Source organism: Empidonax traillii, unplaced genomic scaffold (genome assembly GCF_003031625.1).
Source record: "Empidonax traillii isolate 1590-97213 ecotype Southwest subspecies unplaced genomic scaffold, ASM303162v1 scaffold139:size1643147, whole genome shotgun sequence".
Lineage (NCBI taxonomy): Eukaryota > Metazoa > Chordata > Aves > Passeriformes > Tyrannidae > Empidonax > Empidonax traillii.
This window is the reverse complement of record NW_020955332.1, coordinates 722,933-744,539: the sequence shown is the minus strand read 5'-3', so window position 1 is coordinate 744,539 and position 21,607 is coordinate 722,933. Positions and strand designations below refer to the sequence as shown.

At 36.8% G+C, this 21,607-nt stretch overlaps 1 protein-coding gene across 50 annotated transcripts in view; it reads left to right on the top strand.

Annotated features, from left to right (window-relative positions):
- RIMS1 (regulating synaptic membrane exocytosis 1) overlaps positions 1 to 21,607 on the top strand; it is a 319,154-nt gene that overhangs the window by 258,356 nt on the left and 39,191 nt on the right. For 34 of the 50 annotated variants that reach the window (XM_027884132.1, XM_027884151.1, XM_027884129.1 and 31 more), the window contains one exon: positions 17,570 to 17,802. The exons of the other annotated variants lie outside the window; for them this stretch is intronic. In XM_027884132.1, the coding sequence (XP_027739933.1) occupies positions 17,570 to 17,802 (233 nt within the window). The remainder of the gene's footprint in view (positions 1 to 17,569; positions 17,803 to 21,607) is intronic. 50 annotated transcript variants of the gene reach the window in all.

Genomic DNA, 21,607 nt, shown 5'->3' with positions numbered 1-21,607 from the left:
GTTGAAGAAAAAGAGGGCATTTTGCTCATGATCTGAGCCAGTCAGCTTCTTACACTCCCATGTCTGTACTGGTAGCCTCTGGCACATAGTCCTTAGTCAATTCTTTCTGCTACTTGCTTATTACAAGGGAACAAAGAGTTAATTTGGGGAGGGGGTTGATTGTATTGGGAACTATTTTTTGCATGTTGACATTCATGCTGTTTAACTTCAGCCTTAAAGACTATGTATCTACAGTGGGATTCACATAAAAAATAGGTTTTTGTTAAATTATTTGTCTAACTTGCCCAAGCCATCATTAAAAAGAAGAAAACACCGATTATCTTATTATTCACCTTATCTTCAGATGAATGTCAGACAGGTTCCTTTTCTAGCATGAATTGATGAAGGACCCCTAGATGGCTGGTTTAGATTGGTAGCTTTTTTTTTTTTTTTTTGACATCTAAAATTAAGTTAAATTGATTCTTTCTCTCAATTACTAATACTTCTTAAAGGTCAAGGAATTGGAAATTTGGAGTTCAAGCTTGATTAGTAGTTTGAAGTTTGAAGTTTAGTTTTGCATCCAAAGAACGCGCTGTTAACATGTACCAAGCAGGATGGGAAAAGATGGGATAGGATGGCTGAGTGGGAGCAAGATTCCTGGTCTGCATTACCTTTACAAAGTATGTCTGTGTCTCTTTCTCCATTGAGTAGAGAAAAATTAAACCTAGGTCTATTGACCATCAAGCTGAGTTATAAAATTAAATGGAGAAATGTGACTGGAGAGTAGTCTGGGTTCAGATTAGTAACCTGTGGTGAAACATTTTTACATGAGCTAAAAAACACTAGCTAGGTATTCATATTGAGAGTTGTGGTGCCAAATTTCTGAATGTGAAGTGTGCCAGTTTAAGACAGCAGTGTTTAACTTTGTGTTGGTAGTTAGTATAATCCCTATATTAATACACCTGTGGAAAGGGATATAAATTAAACTCCCAGCCAGATGAGATACACAAGATACTGCCCTCCTTAGGGCTGTCATTAAGCAAGTAATCCTTGGCTGTGATTTTGTACAAATTATCATTAGTTCTAAATGTCAGAAGGATTGGAGTTTTAGGTCATACTGAGTGTGGTTTATATCCACTGACTTTGCTGTCAGCTCTACCAGCACAAATAGCTTCCTGACCATTCCTGCCAAATGCTAATGGAGGAAAGATCCTTAAAAAAAATCTAACTAATCCCTTTTCCCCATCAATCTAGTCAGAACTGTTCTCTTTTTCTTCTCCCTCAATTTTGAGGATTTGAGATTTTATTATTTCAGACAATGTATTCTATATTATGCTGTTTATAAATAGTTATTTCTTTATACAAGCAGTAAAACCTGGAAACACAACTCTTTTTTTTTGTGGCTCTCAAGTCTATGGGTATTAGCTTGAAGTGTAGGATAATTTGAGGGGGTTTTTTTTGCAATTTTTAGTTTTATTCAGTAACTCCCTCAGTTCCATTACCATAACTATACTGTTCTTTTAATAATGTAAAGCATTTATACTATGAAACACTATCTGAGCATCAAGAATAAAACCAGTTAATGCAGAATAACACAGAAACATTCTGTATGTTAGTTAAATATCTAGAAAACACTAGCTTTCTTTGGGTCAAAACTCCCAAATGTGAATTTTTGTAGTATTGAGAAGTTGGAGCATGTTGAGGATGGTAAAAGACTAATTTTATTCTTATAGTATATTTGCAATTTAATTACCTGTCAGAAAGCTGTGACATAGCATGTGTGGAAAATATCATTAGTTAATCTGGAGGTTTTGTTGATTAACACTTCTAATAGGTTGCAAGAGGGAGTTATGATTGATGAAGGTTTTAAATAAAAGTATATAAAATAGCTTCTTAATTTCTAATTTGTTTAGCATTTTCAGGTGCACGTTATAACAAATGGCTTTGCGTGGATAAGCTAGTCTGTATATGAAATTATTCCAAACATCTTTCTGGTTACTGTCCTGGGAAGTCTGGTTGACGGCCACGTTCTCTAGTGGAAGTGCAGTCAAATATCAGGAATTTTTTGTTCTGTGAACAAAATGTTCTGGGACTTTTGATTTGAATCAGAATCAGACTTGTGAATTTGGCTTGCCATAGCACTTGGACTTGGTGTGTATTTCATGAAGTCAGATTACCCGTCCTTCTTTATGGAGGTTTGCTTTCATCACTCGTGGTCTTTATGCATTCTTAATGCAGTCAAGCAGTACTTTGTGCCTGTGTATGCTGCAGATGTTGCTGTGTATGTATCAGAAACATTTCTCATATCCTAAATGAAGCAGAAGGAAATTTTTTCACTGTTTAATGCAAATGATTGATAAGTAAGAAGCCACGATGTTTAATCAGCACCATATGGGCTTCATCAGACAAAGAAGGACTTTTGCACACTTTTAATCATTAAAAATTATGCCAAATTATGTCATTGCATCAGTTTTCATTAGGAGCCTGCTTATGCAAAGATACCTGGATTTCTTGGTGCTGTTAAGTAGGGAACTGTCATGTATGGCAAAGGTGAGCTAGAGGCTTCTGTTTCGAAGGATTTAGCAAGCTGCCATAGGGTGTTTTACTCAAGTCTGATTGAACAAAATCTGATAAATATATGCAAGACTAGATAACTGTTTTTAAGACTACTTTCTCCCTGCATTAAGAATATTACTGATATTCCTCATTTTAAATTTGAAAACCACATCTTTATTAAGAATTATATTTAGTATCTTAATAAATGTGTGGTATAATACCATTGTGTCTGTGCCAAATTTTAATCTGGTTTTACATGATTTGCTTAATTGAATGCTAAAGTTTAATTAAAATATTTTAAATGAGCTTATCAAGGAAAGAGGATAATGTAGTGGGTTGTAACAGTGGACTTAAACCAGTCCTAATTTATTTCACTTATGCCACTGAATGGCTTTTATCACAAACTCATATATGCTGGGATTTCTGTTCTCAGTATGTAATTGAAGGAAAAAAATTTTTTTGATTCATACTGTCAGACTCTACATGGGAAACCTTTTCTTCCCCGATTTCCAGAACTACATGTGCCAATTGCATGTAGCTGTTGCTTTTTCAGTACACTAACACTTAGCACTAGTACACTTGAGCTTTGAAACGGGAACGATGGAGGAGAGAAATGATGATACATGATCAAGTGAGGAAGTAGTTGATGGGCTGATAAGCAAAGGGTGCAGAGTGACGGAAACAAGACGAGAAGGAGCCACTCAAAGTGTATGCACATGAATAAGGGTGTGATTGAGAGGAGAGCATTTGAGGGAAGCTCTCATACCTTTTCTGGGAGATCCGCACAAGTGGGTGACTCTCCAAATGGCTTGTGCTCTCACGCATGGGGAACAAACAAAAGGAGGTAGAGGTTTGTTGTGCAGCTTGCAGGGTTGTGATCTCATCATAATCACAGAGATGTGGTGGGATAGCGTATGTGACTGGAGTGCTGCAATCTGTGGAAGCACAGGCCAGAATGGCAAGGAGGGGATGTAGCCCTTTGTGTGAGAGAGAGGCTCACAACTGGGAAACACCTTTGCAGCTGAAAACAAGCTTTTCAGGAAAGACCCTAGGATCTTTATGGATGCTAAATTGCACTTGAGCCAGCAATGCCTCCTTTCCTTAAAGAATATTAGCACCATCCTAGGCTGCATCAGAAAGAGTGTTTTCAGTAGGCTGAGCAACATTATCCGTCTCCCTTAGTAGAGCTGAGTAGGTTGAGTGAGACACATCTGGAATGCTGAGTCCAGTGTGGGGCTCCCCAGTGCAAGAGATGGAGCTACTGGAGCAAGTCCAGCAAAGGTTCACAAAGATGATGAAGGGATTAGAGTATCTGTCATACAAGGAGAGGCCAAGAGAGCTAGGAGTGTTCTCCCTGGTGAAGAGAAGGCTCAAGGGGGATCTTAACAATCTGCATAAAAACCTGCTGAAAGAAGAGAAGAAAAAGCCAAGTTCCTCTCAGTGAGAGGATAAGAGACAATGAGCACAAACTGAAATAAAGCAAATCCCACACAAATATGAGAAAAACATTTTTTCTGAAAAACTTATTGAACTCTGGGACAGGTTGCTCAGAGGTGTTGTGCAGCCTCAGTATCTGGGAATATTGAAAACCCAACTGGATATGGCCCTGAGCAACCTGCTCTTATCAACCCTACAGTAAGCAGGAGGGTTGGACTAAACAATCTCCAAAGGTGTCCTCCAACCTTAATTATTCTGTGACTCTCTTTTCAGATTTTCATTTCATACTGATTATTATGCTGTTCTCTTGCATGAAATGCTTGGTGTCATTAGGTTGGAGCCAGGTGAAGTAACTGGAGGTTTGTCATCTCACTGAAGACAAATAGCCACGTTGAGCTGCAGAAGATCTCTCAAGGTTATGTAGCCAGAGGTCACTCTCTGGACTGGGAATAGATTTTCTCCCATTGGTTTTCCATCCTCCCACACAGTATGTTGGAACTAATTTTATACAATTTATAGTGATGAGGGAGGATGGAGTAGAGAGGGTCTGAAGGGTCTTCTGACCTCTTCTCAGGCTTCCCTAAAGTGCTGCCTATTACATCAGAAACGTGTATGATGTGACTTGTGAAATACAGTTGTTCAGTCCTTCCACCGCCCTCTCTTTAGATTAGGGCTGCATCTATCCTTGTCAGCACACTGATTCACTGCACTGCAGGGACAGCTGAGCAAAGTTTAACTTCATGTCATCACAGTCAAGGAAAACAGTACACTGAGGCTTTTCAAGCATACGATGAGGCTGAGGTCTGTGTTTAAATAAAGAAACCCACTCATTTCATGTTAATTACAAAGTACTTAAAATCTGTATATTGAATTTGAGCTAGTGTACAGGGTGTAGTCACAATACTCATGGAAAAAGCAAAATGTAAAATCTTTTAATTATTACTATAGATATTGCAAAGAGAACTAGTGGAGGCAACAACAGAAGAACACTGAAGATTATTCATCAATAAAAGTAAATCACATGGAAAATGGGAAGAAATTCACAAGTAGTTTCAAAGTAGTGTTGTGTGGGATATTCACTATGTCACACTCATGTTCTAAACCAAGGAGAAGATCCTGAAAATATGTGGAGTAGAACAGATTTTTTTTGTACCTTGCCTATGTTTGTTACCATATTTCTTATACAAACTGGTGTAAGGGCAAGTTCATGTTTTATAAAGAAAGGATTGAGCTATATAGAATTTCAGTGAAATGTTCAGTTCTGGAGCCTTGCATAAGAGGGACCTGTTTGGGTGCACTAGGTAAAACTGGATATTCCTGGGATTTATAGCTCTCATTACTGGTATTCAGTATAAAGATAAATGTTATTTTAATTGTGCAAGGCGCTATCACCCCAGATCCTTGTCTGGGAAAGGAGATGTTGTCATGTACTTGGAAACATGGTGGTTCCTCATTCTAGTATTTTGAGGGCCTTTAGGGTGCCATACTAGAAGACACATTAGATTTGTCTCATGCGCTATGCATGCTGCAGCACTGCCAAGCAGATTGAAAAAAAAATAATCTTGTTACGTGCGTACTTTGTGCGTGCCTAGTTGTATGCCATCACGTGTTAATGATCACATTGTGCTCTGATCTGGGTCTCTTGCTCAGAAGTAGATGCTACCAAAAATGAACGGCTAGATCCTAGCCCTCAAGTCTCCACAGCTACACAAAAAACAGCAGTCTAGCAATAGTAGTCTTCATCACTTTGAAAATCTGGTCCTTAAACAGCATTTTCAAAGGGATGTTTCCTGCTTTTGTTGTTAAAATTTTGCCACGTGCAGCATTTCAAAGCATTGCAGCAGAAGGTCTGTTCCATGTTTCTCAGGTCTAAAGCACCACAGAGTCAATTACACACCTTCAGCCATAGCAGAAACTATGAATTCTGCTGCATATGTATTCACATATGAATCAGACCAACCTTTTCAGTTGTACCTTTTCTAGAGAGTCTTGAACTAAGTTCTCATTTCCTAATTATCTTCCATATTATACCTGCTTCAAAGCCTGCATAGCTAAGGTCTCACAAATTTATACATGGCTACAGCTGGAATTTATCGTCTGGACCAGAGATCACCACAGTCCATGCTTCAATATGGGGGTTCTTTTAATCATCTGTCAAAGGCCAAGTGCAATGGTGCTCATACAAAAGTTACTCATTTCTGTTCTTAATGTGAATTGTCATGGCTTTATGGACATATTGCTGAAGCTGTCTTCTTTTCTGAAGTTTTCATTTTTAATGGTCAAAATTATGAGAGTTCCCAGTTTGTTTGTTTAAGTTTTCTCTCTACAGATTTAACTTGACTGAAGAGTAGTTATTGACCTGGGTATTTCTTTCTCATGACTGACTGTAGATCCTGCAATTTTCAAGTGCAAATTTTTTAAGATGTCTAGGCTGTATTTCACGTAAGTGTGAAATCCTACATATTCTATGTAAATGGGAATCCCTCCTTTCTAAGAAAGAAATATGAGATACTAGGACTAGACTACACTAATAAAAGTAATTATTATATTTATAATGCAATATTTCTTTTGTGTTAAAATATAAAAATAACAGAAAAATGGTCAAAATAAGTGGTTTTTCCTGCTAAGTTTTTAGAGAGAATTTGCAGAGGTAGATCACACATCTAACTCACAGAGTCATTAAAACAGAAACAATGTTTTGATTAGGATTGCCAATATCACCAAGGGATAGCCAGCAGAGCACTGTAGTCTGATTCTTCATCGGAAGGTCTCTCTCTTTGTTGTCTTGATGTTTGTACTAAGAAGGATATCTGAGGGGAGTTTGCAGGGAATTGAACACTTGAAGTGCATCTTTATGTCAGCAAGCTTAGCTGTGTGTGGTGAAGGGAGACTAAATGGGAAGAAAATAAATAGCATTTTCTGTTGCACAACAGCAACATGCAGTAGTGAGTGGCCATCGATGGTAAGGCATGAAGCTGAGCCAGAGGAGGTTTAGGTTGGATATCACAAAAAGGTTCTTCACCCAGGGGGTGGTTGGGCGCTGGAACAAGTTCCCTAGGTCTCTCTGCAGGATGGATAGTCAGGTTCAGTGCACTATGGAGCCTTTTCTGTGCCACACGTGCTTTGTTGAAAAGAAACTGGCAGCACTTTGCTGAATCCAGATATTAAACACTTGTTTGTATGTTTTATTCTGGGTGGCTGGACTTCTGCATGGCTTCGAGGGCTTGCATTGCATTGTCAACCACTTTTCCATTAGCTTCAGGAGTTGGACTCTGTCAGCACTTGTATTAACAAGCTAATTAAGCACATGCTAATAGTGACTATGTGCTTTGATTTCCTTTTTTAAAATAATTATTTATTTGTAACTTTTAAATAAAAGGTATTAAAGTCAGTATTAGAAATCAGATATTTTACTGCTTTAACTTTTATTTAAATGACTAACACAGTAGTGGAATTTCAGTTTGATACAAAAAACCACTGTTATAAATATCAGAAGAAAACTTCTATATTTATGACATTTATTATATTGCTGGTAATTTCCTGTGTATGACTGTTTCCTTGTAGTCAAGGTTTCTACTCTAAACAAGACATTTGAGGTCACTAAGTAGAGACTAATTTTCTTATACAATGGAATAAGTAATGTTTATTGTGCAATGGCTTCAATGGTTTATAATTCTGTGTTTAAATAGTGAGATTAGTTAGTTGACATTGCAATGGAGAACATCTCGCCTCCCATAGCTAGAATGGGAGCATCCGTAACATAGCCAATGCTGCTGACAGACTGAAGACTTTCCATGGGTCTTACTATTAAAAAGAAACAATAAAAGCCCTCTTTGGATTCCTAGCCATGTGTCTGCTATGTCTTCAGAAGATTTCCTTTCATCCTGGCATTTTCCATTGTAAGATCTTTATCAAAAAAAAAAAAAAAAAATAACATTTTACTATGTGACTGGTGTTAGTGTTTATTCAATCCAAAGAGGATCTCAATAATGCAGAGAATGGCACATGGCATAACATTATAAGAAGCAGTATTTGTCAAAGCATAGGATGCTTTAAAATCATCAGCAAAAAAAATGCATTTCATAGTTGCTAATCAAACTCCTACTGCAAAAATAGAATGAGGTGAAATCAAGACCATTAACAGTGGGTACTAGATTCAATCATTCTTTTGGTGTAGGCTTTCCACATTTACTATGCTTATTTACCCTATATGTTTTATCCCAAAATACACGTGTCTCTGGTACCTGTTTGCTTTGGTGCTCTGATCATGAAAGGTAGACAACTATTAACTACAACATGGAGGGTTAATAATTCAACTTTAATATTTATTGCAGTGAAAATCTGTGCATACAAGATGTTTTTGAGCAACTCAATTAGTGGACTGTCACAATCTAGCAGACCACACTGTCGTCATCTCCCTCCTCCACTCTATCTCCATGATCTTCCCCTATCCAGATGTCCAAGTGGCAGACCAAAGAGAATAGAGCAGTACTGAGATGATATAGCAACCTTTCTTCAGAAGGGCACCTTATTCAGGGTATCTTTTATCTTCCTGGTTATCAAGCTTTGCAAAACTTGTAAAACCTTCATATCTCCAGCTCCTTCCCAATATATCAGTTCAGGCTGAAATTCACCACCATGAGCCAGTAGGGGAATGAGTGATAAAAACTGTAAGGATTGCATAAGGAGTAAGGAGCAAAGGAAACAAGGCTAAAAGCTCAGAAATTTCATAACTGAATTAAAAAATGGAGGTTAGTAATTTTTGTATTTTTTTCCTGAATTGCAAGTTTATAAGCCAAAAAAAATAATGTGAATTTTACAGGGATTGAAAACTCTTGAAACTCTTTAACAAGTCTATACTCAAGAGAGTGATACTTTTTTACAAGAATTAGTAAAATTTTAATGATTATTCAGAACACTGTGCTCTGGAAGACATTGGTGTAATGGTAACATTTTAAATCTGGATTTAAAAAGAAGATTGTCATGTTCATCTTGTATTTACAAGCTGGGAGAGTTCTGTGTGCTTAACAAACTGATACCTTTATTCTGCTTCCCCCTAGAGCACTAACTGATATTTGTCCATACAGAGTGATCTTTTAAACAATTACACTACTCATCGTGTTTTTGCACCCAAAGTTCATGCTGATGGGAAACTTGTCAGCCTTCAGTGTAACTGGGTTGAGCAGTAGTAGTTTGTCTGTTACTTTGCTTAAAATAAAACAATTTAAAACTCAGAAATATGGATATAAGACTGAACAGTCCAAGCCAAATTGTCTTGAAAGATAATGTTATTTTAATACAGTGCAAAATGAACTTTGTAGCTATTGCAAATTCCCTAGCAGGGTTAGAAAAGATTAGGAGCTTCACAGAAGTGGACAGTTGTGTTCTAGCTGTCATCAACTCTGAGCAATGACGGAACATCTTTATTAAAACTTCGAGATGGTGATTTTGTTCATTCTTGCAAAGAGTATTTATGCAGCAAAAAGGCTTTGAGGCAAAGTCATAGGAATCAAACCTTCTCTAAACTTGTTTAGAGAATGAGGGGTAAATTGTAGAGAGAGATAGGATGGTCTTCTGTCTCTCTAAGTTAATTACTGATCTGGGAAATCAATTTCTTCAGGTCCCTGCCCAATAGTTTTCATGTGAGGACTGACAAGTCATTCAGACATGTCTTTGTTGGTGATCATATACTACCTGTTGTGTGTGAGTTTGTTCTGTGTTGATCAAAAAAGTAATTTCACCTGGAACTTAGAATAAAAAAAGAAATTCAACATTGGGCAGAAACCAGGCATGGAAAATTTCTGCCTAAATTCATCGCGTTTGACAAACAGAATAGATATAAGTAACAGGAAAAGCATTTTGTATCTAAAATCTCCACACTGTAAGCATGCACGGCAATACTTGAAGTAAGTTGCCACTCGTACTTTTTTTCTGACTGTCCAAATCACTGCACTCAAAACTGAACACAAACCTATTTAATTACCTAGTTACTTCCCGGTTTCATTGAGGAAAGAAAGATACTGGGCACGTATGGTGATTAGTTAATACTGTGGCTCAGGTGATCTCTCTTGAGGCAAAGGTAGGCACTCTGATGTGACACGAGTCACAATGCTTGCTTCTTATGGGGGGAAATAAAGGGCAATAGCCTTCAAATTATTATCATGAAGGTAATATATATGAAAACATTTAAGATAAGCTGCTTAAAAAATATAATATATCCTCTTTACCCCAAAGAGTATATTATAGATTTTACTTTTGGTTCTGAGGTCATTTATGTACAAAACCAAGGTGAAGCCAGAATAATTAATGTTCTAATTATTCATTATCTAAAGATAACGGTTTTTGCAAATCCATCATTATAAACTGCTTTATAGAGAGGGAGGGAAATAGAATCTTTAATCCCTTCAGAACATCTGTACATGAAATATGTACTATGGAAAATTGCTTCCACATTTTTAATTATCTAATTATGTTTCCTCTATCAAAGAAACTGTCACATTATCAGCAGTCTTTCTTAATGATTTGAAAAAAACTGAAAAATTATTTTAATTGGTTTTTCATGTAATTATTGCAGTTCATTAAGACGAAATATAATCCAGAAACTTTTAGTGTAAGAACATTCGGCTAATATTTTAAACAGGCAGTACATGTTATTTTTAGATAAAAGAAACGTAGGAAAATAGTTTTAGCTGTGAGTCAGACCTCAGAGTAGGTCTAACTTGCCTTACCTTCATCTCAGTTTACTGTATTTTTAAAAAAATTATCTGTATTTTCTTCGTTAGTTCTGACATTGCACTTTTCCATTTAGCTTTTTATATTTTCCTTCTCCATTTCCTGTTTTTTGGCTATTGCCTGTTGCTATTATTTGTATTTGCTACCACTTCTGTAAAGGAACAGTGAGCAATCTATTTCATATCAGTGATGTAGCCTTTTTACACAAAGAGCAGTGAGATCACAGGATTTCAGTAGATCATGATTTGAAGCGACAAAAAAAAACCCAATGCAACATGTTATAACAGGGAAAATGATATGTTATTCCTGAATGTCATGCAAAGAAAGAAAAACTGGTGAATTCAGCCTTCCTCATACTTAAGCAAGTTTCCTTCATTCAGGAATGTTGAGCTACACATTTTTGTATTTGATATACAGGCCCCCTCCCAATACCTATTTTCTTGAAACAGACTTAACATTTAGGTGCTTGCTTATGTTTGCTACACTTAATATATATGTAGCTATATGTGGTCAAGTTTGGGTCATTGGAACTGTTTGCCCTTTGATTCACATCAGCCTGTCCACATAAGCATTAATAGCTACAGTTAACCCTGAACAGCGCCCCTGGGATAGCAAACTGCTTTTGTGTTGGTTTCATTTTATGATTCATGTCATTGGTTGGCTTCAGGCTGACAGTGTCTCGGGTATGCGCAGGCAGACACACGGGCTCCCGCATACAGAGACAATTGGTCTGCTTGTTTCAGAGAATATAAATTAACTTGAAATGTTCATGGCAAATAATAAAAAATCTGCTTATCTTTTGCTTGGAAAATACTTAAAATATGCTTATCTTTTGTAATGCTCAAACTCTCTGAATCGTTATTCTTTCATTTTGTGGAGAAATGCAAGTTTTACAAGTTGAAAAAAGAGAAATCTGTCAGAGCTGTGAAAATTGCATGATTCACTGGTCACTGTGCTACTCAGAAAAGCATTTTCAAAATGCAGATTCTGATACTGTATGCCAACATGGAAATCTGACCTTCCAAAGTAGGATTTTAACAGTTTAACTCCCAGAGGAAACTTCTATAATGAAATCTTCCCCAAGCCTCATCTCAGTGAGTTTTTACACATTGAACACATTGGGGCTGGGACAGTGTCGTTCCAGAGGCAGTGTCTGTGTCACTGAGGAGCACTTTTATATAATATAGGAATATTGTCAAGAAGAGATATCTGTAACTTACAAATTACTGGTTTTCAACTATCTAAATACACCAATAGGACTCTAATATGGTGACTTTACAGGAAAAGCAAGGGGGTTTTGTGATTCTAATAGCTATTTCATAGATTTAATATAGGATCAATAGGCATGTTAAACAGTATGTACCTTCAGTTGGTACAGGCTGTACAAAATTATTAATTGATTGAATCAACTAACTTTTTTATGGTCTAAAAAAGTCACTTGACTAACTAGAGAGAATTATAATATCTGATATGTGTTTGTCCTTTGGTTTGTAAAGCACCATGTTTGAATTAATTTATTAATGCTAATAAATATTCATTCAAACTTGTACAGTAATTAATCTTGCAGCAAATGTTATATATCGTATGTAAATATAGATGTATTTTCTTAGAGTGACAGGGCAATTGGTAGATAAGTAACTTGGGATTTATTGATTATATATCATTATTACTAATAACAGTGCAGTTTATTTTTAGAAATGTAATGTTTCTCATTATAAAGGAGTGCTTGTCTTCCCTTTGGTCCACAACTATTACATGTTTAGGAAGTTATTAGTATTCATGAGCTACCTCATTGCAAAAAGGTGCCATAGGGGCTATGAACTAGTACGTGATGCTGCATTCAGCAGGAGAGAGAGGAAGCACACCAGCTCATGCCAGTGGAGGACAGGGATTCTGTTGAAAGATTCGAGTTACTGCAACTGTGTGCAAAGAACTCACCGTAACACCATCTATACAGCAAGGAATACAGGGAATTATTTATTTATTCATGGCTTGCATTATTGGAAAAATGAATGGAGTTAAAATGAATGATCATGCAAATAAACACCTAAAGTATTTTTTTATACATCATCAGTAAGTCTAAGAGAATGAAGGAAATGCTGTAATTTTAGCAATGGCTAATCACTTCAGATTTTTTCCCTGAAAGGATATACTTCCAGGTATTACATAGGTGAGTTTATGGATGATGTTTTTCCTAGCTTCCTGTGTCTTGCTGTCTTTCTTTTTCAGGTGGAATGTGCAGGTATTTTATGTAAGTACTGAGAAATACTGAGTGTATATCTATATACTGATTTTCTCAACTCAAAGGATTTTTCCGGTATATTTTTATGGATCTTGGATGTATATATATTAGATAACTGTATATAAAAATTATATAATGGTTTAATACAAGTACTTGGCTTTGTTTCAGTTCTATATAGTAGTGTGTGCTGTAGTTTAATATAAGCAAGTATAATCCACAATGCCCTTGCAGTGTGTTTATTTTATAGAATTTGCCTCAGAGTTGATTTTTGTGAAAATTTGTAACTCAAAATCCTCTTTGAAAAAGTTTTTTGTTTTAGTGGCTCATTCTTCATTCGCATAGATACAACTTTCTGGTAGGAGCAGCTTGCAAAACTGAATGTGCTGCTTTCTCTCACAACCCTGATGGCTGACATGTGAACATAGTCTTAATTTTGCCTTCTGTAGTTCAGATACCACTTTTGATTGGGTCCATGTCAGCTGCATAAGTTTTGGCATGAAATGTAAGCATTTTTCTCCTGGTAAAGAGAGTGGTGTCTTCCCGGCTGATGCGGGGACCTGGGGGTAATGTGTGATCCCAGTGCTGGGGAGGCAGATCTGGCTGTGCTGATCAAAGGGGGCCAAAGGGGGATTTGCTTTAGTGGTTTACTTCAATTAAAATAAAAAACCCCCAAACTTAAAGATCCAGTTACTCTTTTTCCATGCTGAATATCTGTGAAGTACTACAGAGCAAATATTGATTGTCTGTAACCATTTTTAATATGCACATAATTATGTTGTTTTGACAGTACAAATAGCACAAGATTTTTGCTGGACCAGTCATTGGAAGAATTGCTAAAGATCAAAAAATAATTTTAAACGAAAATGTGGTGAATTATTCAATTTAATATTGAGTGGACTGTACTTATAAATATGTTACACTTCATTACCCTGATACTGAAAACTATATTTATTTATTTGTGTTATGATAATTAGGTTTAAATATAATTTAACAATTTACAGATTTTAGCCACAAGCCTGCAAAAATTTGCATCTGTGTTTAAATGAATGTTAATTGTGTGTTAATGCTCCCAGCAAGTCCAGTAAAGGAAAACAAAATTTTATTGATTTTATTATCAGAACAGTTAAGTGCAAAGGTAAACTCATACAGGTCCTTTTCTTCTTTGTGCTTCATAGATTAAATTCTAAGAGTATTGAAGAAAGTAACAGTGTGAGCTAGAAGCTTCTTCTTCAACTGATAGCCCGTAATGTAATGGAAAAATATCGTGTTCTAAGGGTGCTCAATTAGATGGTATAAGAAGTCTGAATTCTAAATGTCTGTTCTTTTGAGACTGTTCCAATTAATGACAAATAATAAACTAGCCCAGGGATCAGATGACCACAAAGGAATCTTAATCTATTTGCTTTGGTATGACAAGGGGAAGTATTGGACAGCTGTAGGATCCTTGGTCCTATCATATTAAGCCCATTTCTAGCAAATTCATAGCTATTTAGTACTAGTACACTAGAACATATTTCCTAGGAAAGTAAAACTTCATATTTGCAAGGTAAAAACAAGTACAAGATTAATCTGAATTCTAAATTTCTACTTTTTTTTTTTTTTTTTAATTAAGGTGAGTCTTCTAGTTCCTTCTTCCTGTCACAAAGAATCAAACATGAAATTCTTACAGGTCTTTGAAGAAAGCAAATTTTCTATTGATGAGGAAGTATCCGTAGTCCCTGAATTAGGGAATTCATGCATCAAAAATGTTTTTTTTTTCTCCAAAAGTTGCCATACTATCTATTCTTATTTCTCAGATGATGGACATCGCTGTCTCCTAAATTCATACTAAATAATGTGAAATTAGAGCATTTCTGGCCTGTTGTAAAAAAAAAAAAAAAAAAAAAAGTGAAGACTGGCATAAAACCATCATGATTTTAGAATTTATTTCATTCATGAACACCTGAAATTCAGTAGAGTAAATTCAATAGTATCATAAACAATTCTTTAATTGCATGGCAGATTTTATACTCCATTAAACTTTGTTGCTGGGAATTATAGGTTTACACATTAGTATGTCAGAAAAGTACATATCAATAAAGCTCAAATGTCAGCAGATGCTCTCAAAGTGTTTTCAGTTTCTCTCCTCTCTTACTGACATATCAATGCATAAACTCAAGAACTGACAACTTCATGGCTCAAAGTCCAATTCCAAGTGCTAGTGGAAAGGAATTATCCAGGTGAAAAGCAATTCTCCATGTCTAATCAAAGTAGGAAGTAGGACCTGTGTGATTTTGCTCCCTCCAAGTGTCAGACTCTACCTTTGCTCTGCCCTCTGCTTGAAATGGCCGTGTCTCCTCCTCCAGAGAACCAAGCCAGTTAATGGTGTTGCCTTCTAGCTCCCTATGGGCAGGACTTTGGGCCCTTATCTCCTCAGCAGATGACACCTATGCGGCAATCCCAATGAATATCTTTTTATGTGACAGTGTTTGTGGAGAGGTAAAGAAAAGACTCTGTGCTGCTTGAAAGAAAAGTAGCTGCTGGGTTAGGTACTCATACATTTTATAAAGTTGACTGTATTGCATTCTATGAGCAACAATAAAAATATAATCATTTAGAGATTATTGCAACTTTAGGAAGCAGCAGTATATGTAGCCTGTGAAGTAAACACCTGTACTATATTAGGGACACATTTTCCATTAAAGCCAAGAATTAACCTCCCTCAAAAAATCAGTCTCTATTTTGAAAATGGGAAGGAAATATTTTAGGGCATTTTTTTCTCAATTTGATATTATTTTTAATTGAACAGAACTAGTTTGCCTTACACAAAACCTTTTCCTTAATACCTGCATATTTATGGAAGATGGTCTTTTTTGAGTTTGGGGTTTTTTTACACTAAAAATTCTTCTTCGAATGATTGAATATGTATGTATGTGCTCACATACCTGTGAGGGACTCTGTGCTGGGGAAGACCTGTAATAAAAGACTAAGGAATTCTATGAAAAAAAACATCAAAATACATGTCCTATTGTTTTTGCCATGCAAACCCAAAAGCCAGTTACTAAAGTTGCTGTGGGATAGGAGGGAAAAAGACAGAACTTATTTTAAGGTCAGTTTGCCTCAAGTGGTCCACTAAAATGTGTTCTTGAGTACTTCAGTGCCTCACAGCACCTTGTTCTGTTTGACTGGTAGCTGTTTTTTTTTATCTGAACTTAACAGGAACAGATCCTAAGTGTTGTAGAGGTTGATAGTGATCTCTCTACTAAGTCTTACATGTTCAAACACTTTACTTTTCCAGCTTCTTCTTCATAAAATACTGTCTATTCTTATCTGCCCTTACCTATGGTCACGCATTACTAACTCTTGGGAATGGTCAGTAAAACATAATTTAGGTTTACATTATTTTGTACTTTCCTGGATCTGTCTTTGAGCAGAACTGATTTAAACTTTAGCAGAACTCGTATCCATAGAAGTCAAAAGATGTCCTCTCCTCCCATAGACCCCTTCATTTCTCCCTGGCCTGATTTTCTACCTATCTGAAACTTCTAACCCTTCTCTTCCTTATTTTGTGGGATAAGGGTGTTGGGGTTGGGGGACAAAAGCAGACCATCACATTTGTTGGGAAGAGAACCTGCTGGGAGGGACAGCAGCACTGTTTGTAAACAAATAAATTTGACTTGAAAATACAGAATTATTGAGAAAGAATACCCAGTAGGTCTACCAGTCAGCAATACAAGATCAAGGAATTGCCTATGTGGCTGGCTGATTTAACAACTACATCTGAAGTGAGTCTAACTGCAGCTTAAATTTTTGTGTCTCTACAGAGTGACAACTAACTTTATATTGCCATTAGAGCTAGGGCATTGCTTGGTCATAGAGGAGATAGGTCTGTGTATTGGTATGTCCTGTGCGTGTTTGAGATTGTTCTCTAGACCGTGTTTCTGAATACTTTATCCTGCCTCTTTGTGCAGGAGCAGAAAAATGGTTTGTACAGAAACATTCAAATGCAATGTAATAGCTAAAGGAAGTCAAACAGATCTGAAAGAGTAACTCGTCTTTCTGACAATGAAAGTTCTAGTGGATTATTAGGGATTTTACCTCAAAATTATTTTACCTTCATACTGTGATTATTGCACTTGCCTTTAGTGAAGTGAGAGAGTGAATATCTAAAAAATACTGCATTCTATATTATCTCTGTGAAGTTTGAAAATATAGGTGGTGATATCTTCATTTCTATTAGGACTTAAGGCTTTGGTGAATAGCACCAGTAAGATACACCTATGTTAAACTACTGGTCCATGTGAATCCTTTTTTGTTGTAAAATTGTTGGGTTTTGTTTTTGTATTCTGGGGATATAGACAAAAAGACCTCACAGAACTTTTAAATGTTGCATGTCTCTCTTTCTGCCACTCAAAAACATAGGAATAAAGCATTCATTTTATTTATTTCCCTCAAAGAAACAAAGAAGAAATCATAGTACTGGAAATATGTACTCTGAGCAGCATCAAATTAAGCTTTTCTTTGTGAACCAAATAAATGAAAGTATATCAAGAATTAAAATTAATATAGTAATTTTAGAAAAGCCTTTTGGAAATGCTCTTTCACAGACAAATTAATATGTTTGTTTTTACTTTGTAACTGTAGTACATTTACTCCTAAAATGCAAGGCAGACGGATGGGGACTTCAGGGAGAATCACTAAGAGCACAAGTGTGAGCGGAGAGATGTATAAGCTGGAGCACATTGACGGGAGTCAGTCGGACACGGCTGTCGGCATGGTTGGAACAGGTGGGAAGAAAAGGCGTTCCAGCTTTAGTGCCAAAGTGGTTGCCATAGTGTCTCGAAGGAGCAGAAGCACATCTCAACTTAGTCAAACAGGTGAGTGAGACACACACTCTTTGGAAACAGGACTCTCACCAAATACAATTTACCATTATTTCCTCTGTGGCAGCTGTGTTACATGTGTATGAATATAGACCACTCACAGGAGAAGATTTTCCAGCTGTAAATAAATTTCTGTGATATTAATTTTCTTTGATCATTAAATGTCTGCAAGAAACAGTATACAAATGCCTTTTAGAATACATACTTTAATATCTTTCTGTCCCATTTACAGGTAGGCAAGGAAATGCAAAGAGTTGTATGTGGGTATTAGCAGTGGATAATGGTTTGGCTTAGAGCAGCTTTTTATGTATAGGAAATTTCTTCTAGCAGCAGAGTTGAGTATGAATGTGGGAACTGGAATTTTAGCAAATAAATGGCACTTATGCAACTCGGATAAAAGATTGTACCTGTAGTGGCATAAAATATGTTTTTGAAAACTACCTTTGATTTCTTAGTTGAGTAAATCCAGTTTGTTTTGGTTTGGTTTTTTTTGAATAACATTGGCAAATTGGGGTCAGTGATTTCAGATAAATTAATGACAGCATGATGCTTCATTAGGAATGTAAGACTTCCAACTCTCTCTTATGACTTTAGAAATCTTAAAAGCTTCATATCTGCATAGCCTGAAGGGACCAAAGCTCATACAGAGAGATACTAAAGGAAAGAAAAATGTTTTAAAGTCCCTGTCCTATTTCTGGACCCCAGTGAAGACTTTTGCTCGTCTTCAGTGGGAGCAGGACCTGACCCTAAGGGTTCTTTCTTACTAAAAGAAGGAAAAGAAAGAAGAGCTTCAGCCTAGAATAGAATGCACTCACTTTGTAGCATTCCTCTCACATAGTCAGGGTAATCTAAACTAAGGTAAGTAACAATATTGTTTATTTATGTCATCAAATATCTCATCCCTTTCCCATGGTTTTCTTTTATTGCCAGATGAGCAGTAGAAGTGATTCCTTCACTTGGTCAGCTTTAACAAAAAGATTGTAATACTTTTCTACACTACCCGTGAATTTTAAGTCAGAAAGTATATCATCATGCAGTTGGATTAAATGATAAATGTAGTAGGTGTATTTGAAGCCCGGAATTGCAATTAATATTGTCTTGCTCAAAAATATATACTGCCTAAGTATGAGACTAGAATATAGATGCTTGTGTACAGTAAGTTGTTGTTTTACATATATCATAATCTCTGAAATTAATAAAAAGTAGCATTGTATTATAGAAAGGATTTTTAGGTTGATGTTTTACTCTGCTTACTATAAAGAACATAATTCATTGAGTATTTTAAAGAATGCGGGGGTTTTTTGTTTCATCTGGTGTTCCTTTCTAGCTTCTAAATCTCACTGAAATAGGAATTGCTGTGACAGACCAAATCTTTGCTTAATCTTACTCAGTAAGAGTAGTCCAGCTCTGACTGGGAACAAGGACTGTATGCCTAAGGGGAAGGCACGTAGGGCTGCCAAGCATAGGATGACTTGCATTGCATAAGCCTTAACTCACTCTTGTCAATGAAGTTAGTAAATAATTTAAAATCTGGACTGTGACTTCCAAAGACTTTTCAGCATTATCTATTTAAAGCTCAGATTTTCACATTATTCACGGAATGTTACTACAGCTCTCCACATTTTTCTTGGTGTATTTTTTTTTTTCAAATTTCAAAACAATAGGAATTTTGCAAGGACTGGAACTGCTAAAGTTGTAAAGGAACTCAAAGAGCAAATCAAATATAAAAAAGACGATTATTTATATTATTTTATATTTTATGTTATTTTCATGACTGTAAAACAGTTCAGAATCATATTTACTTTGTCTTGCTGTGACTCAGGCTAACAATACTATCTGTGTCATAAACAGAGCAAATAAAACATGTCATGTTTTGTCATGACATTACTTTTTAAGTTAAATTTTTTTCAGAAATCAGCGCATTAAATTAATCCATTTTTTTTAGAACAGTATGCATATGAGACTTGATAGGTTTTTCAAATGCCATTGTATGTGTATTCCTGCAATTATTCTTGTAAAGAAGAGGTTTCTGCATGTTCTTTTGAATTAAGGTCCAAATTCCCAATTTCAGGTAAGATACTCTCATCCAAGTGAAGAAATTGTCAATGAGCAGTGAAGTCCTGATAATCACAGAATTACAGAATATGCTGAGTTGGAAGGGATCCACAAGAATTATCAAGTCCAATACTTAGCCCTGCACAGAACCATCCCTAGGAGCCACACCATGTGCCTAGGAGTATCATCCAAAGACTTCTTGAACTCAGTCAGGCCTAGTGCTGTGACCACTTCCCTGGCGAGATTGTTCCAATGCCCAACCACCCTCTGGATGAAGAACCTCTTTCTAATATCCAACCTAAATCTCCCCTGACACAACTTCAGGCCATTCCCTCAGGTCCTGTCACTGGTCACCACAGAAAAAAGATTAGTGCCTGCCCCTCCTCTTCCCCTCCCAAGGGAGCTGTAACTGCAGTGAGGTCTCCTCTCAGTCTCCTCTTCTCCAGGCTGAACAGACCAAGTGACCTCAGCTGCTCTTCATACGGCTCCCCCTCAAGGCCCTTCACCATCCTCATTGCCCTCCTTTGGACACTCTCTAAGAGTGTCTCTATTTTTCTTATACTGTGGTGCCCAAAACTGCACACAATATTCAAGGTGAGGATGTACCAGTGCAGAGCAGAGCAGGACAATCCCCTCCCTTGACTGTCTGGCAATGCTTTGCCTGATGCCCCTCAGGACGCGGTTGGCCCTCCTGGCTGCCAGGGCACTGCTGACTTATACTCAACTTGCCATAGACCAGGACCCCCTGACAGGTCCATGGCACTGCTTTCCAGCATCTCATTCCCCAGTCTGTATGTACATCCAGGGTTGCCCCATTCCAGGTGCAGAATCCAGCACTTTCCCTTGTTGAACTTCCTATGGCTGGTGATTGCCCAGTCCTCTAATTCATCAAGGTCTCTCTGCAGAGCCTTCATCCCTTTGAAGGAGTCAACAGCTCCTCACAGTTTTGTGTCATCTGCTTAGTATCCCTTCCAGTGCTGTGTCCAAGTCATTTATGAAGATGCTGAAGAGCACAGGGCCTAAGATAGAGCCCTGTGCAACCCCACTAGTGACAGATCTATTACCCTCTTTGCTCGACCCATGAGCCAACTGCTCGTCACCACATGATGTCTTTATCCAGCTGTGTGCTGGACATTTTGTCAAGAAGGATCATGTGACAGACAGTATTGAAAGCTTTACTGAAATCTGAAAAGATTACATCAGCACTCTACCCTTGATCATCTAGGTGCGTTACCTTGTCATAGAAGGAAATCAGGTTTGATAAGCAGGAGTTTCCTCTCATGAGGCTGGCTGTGACAAATGACACCTTGTACCCCACAGTATATCTGTGCTTTTGTGAGCTCAGTTCAGCTTTAAGAACCCTTCTTCATTTGATTCAGTGTCACACATTTCACCTTCTAAAACTAATCTGAAGAGGACTTTCTCTCATAGTTGAAAGACTGAAGTTTAGGTAAAGATCTAGGAAAGAAAATTCCATCCATTATGCAAAATGTCCTCTGTTGGTGGAGAATATAATGGTTTCCTGGAGGTACTTAGTGATTGTTAACAAGCATCACTATGCTGTGTTAAAAATAACGCTGCCTGGGGAACATGGAAATTAAGCAAAGCGAAGCAACCTTAAAGGCTACATCATTTCAGAGTAGACATTGCTAGGGAAAAAAGAATCTGTTTTTAATTTTCTAAGTAATTTTTAGGTAATGTCAGTAGGACTAATTTTATGTCCATCCTTGTAATAATTTTATGA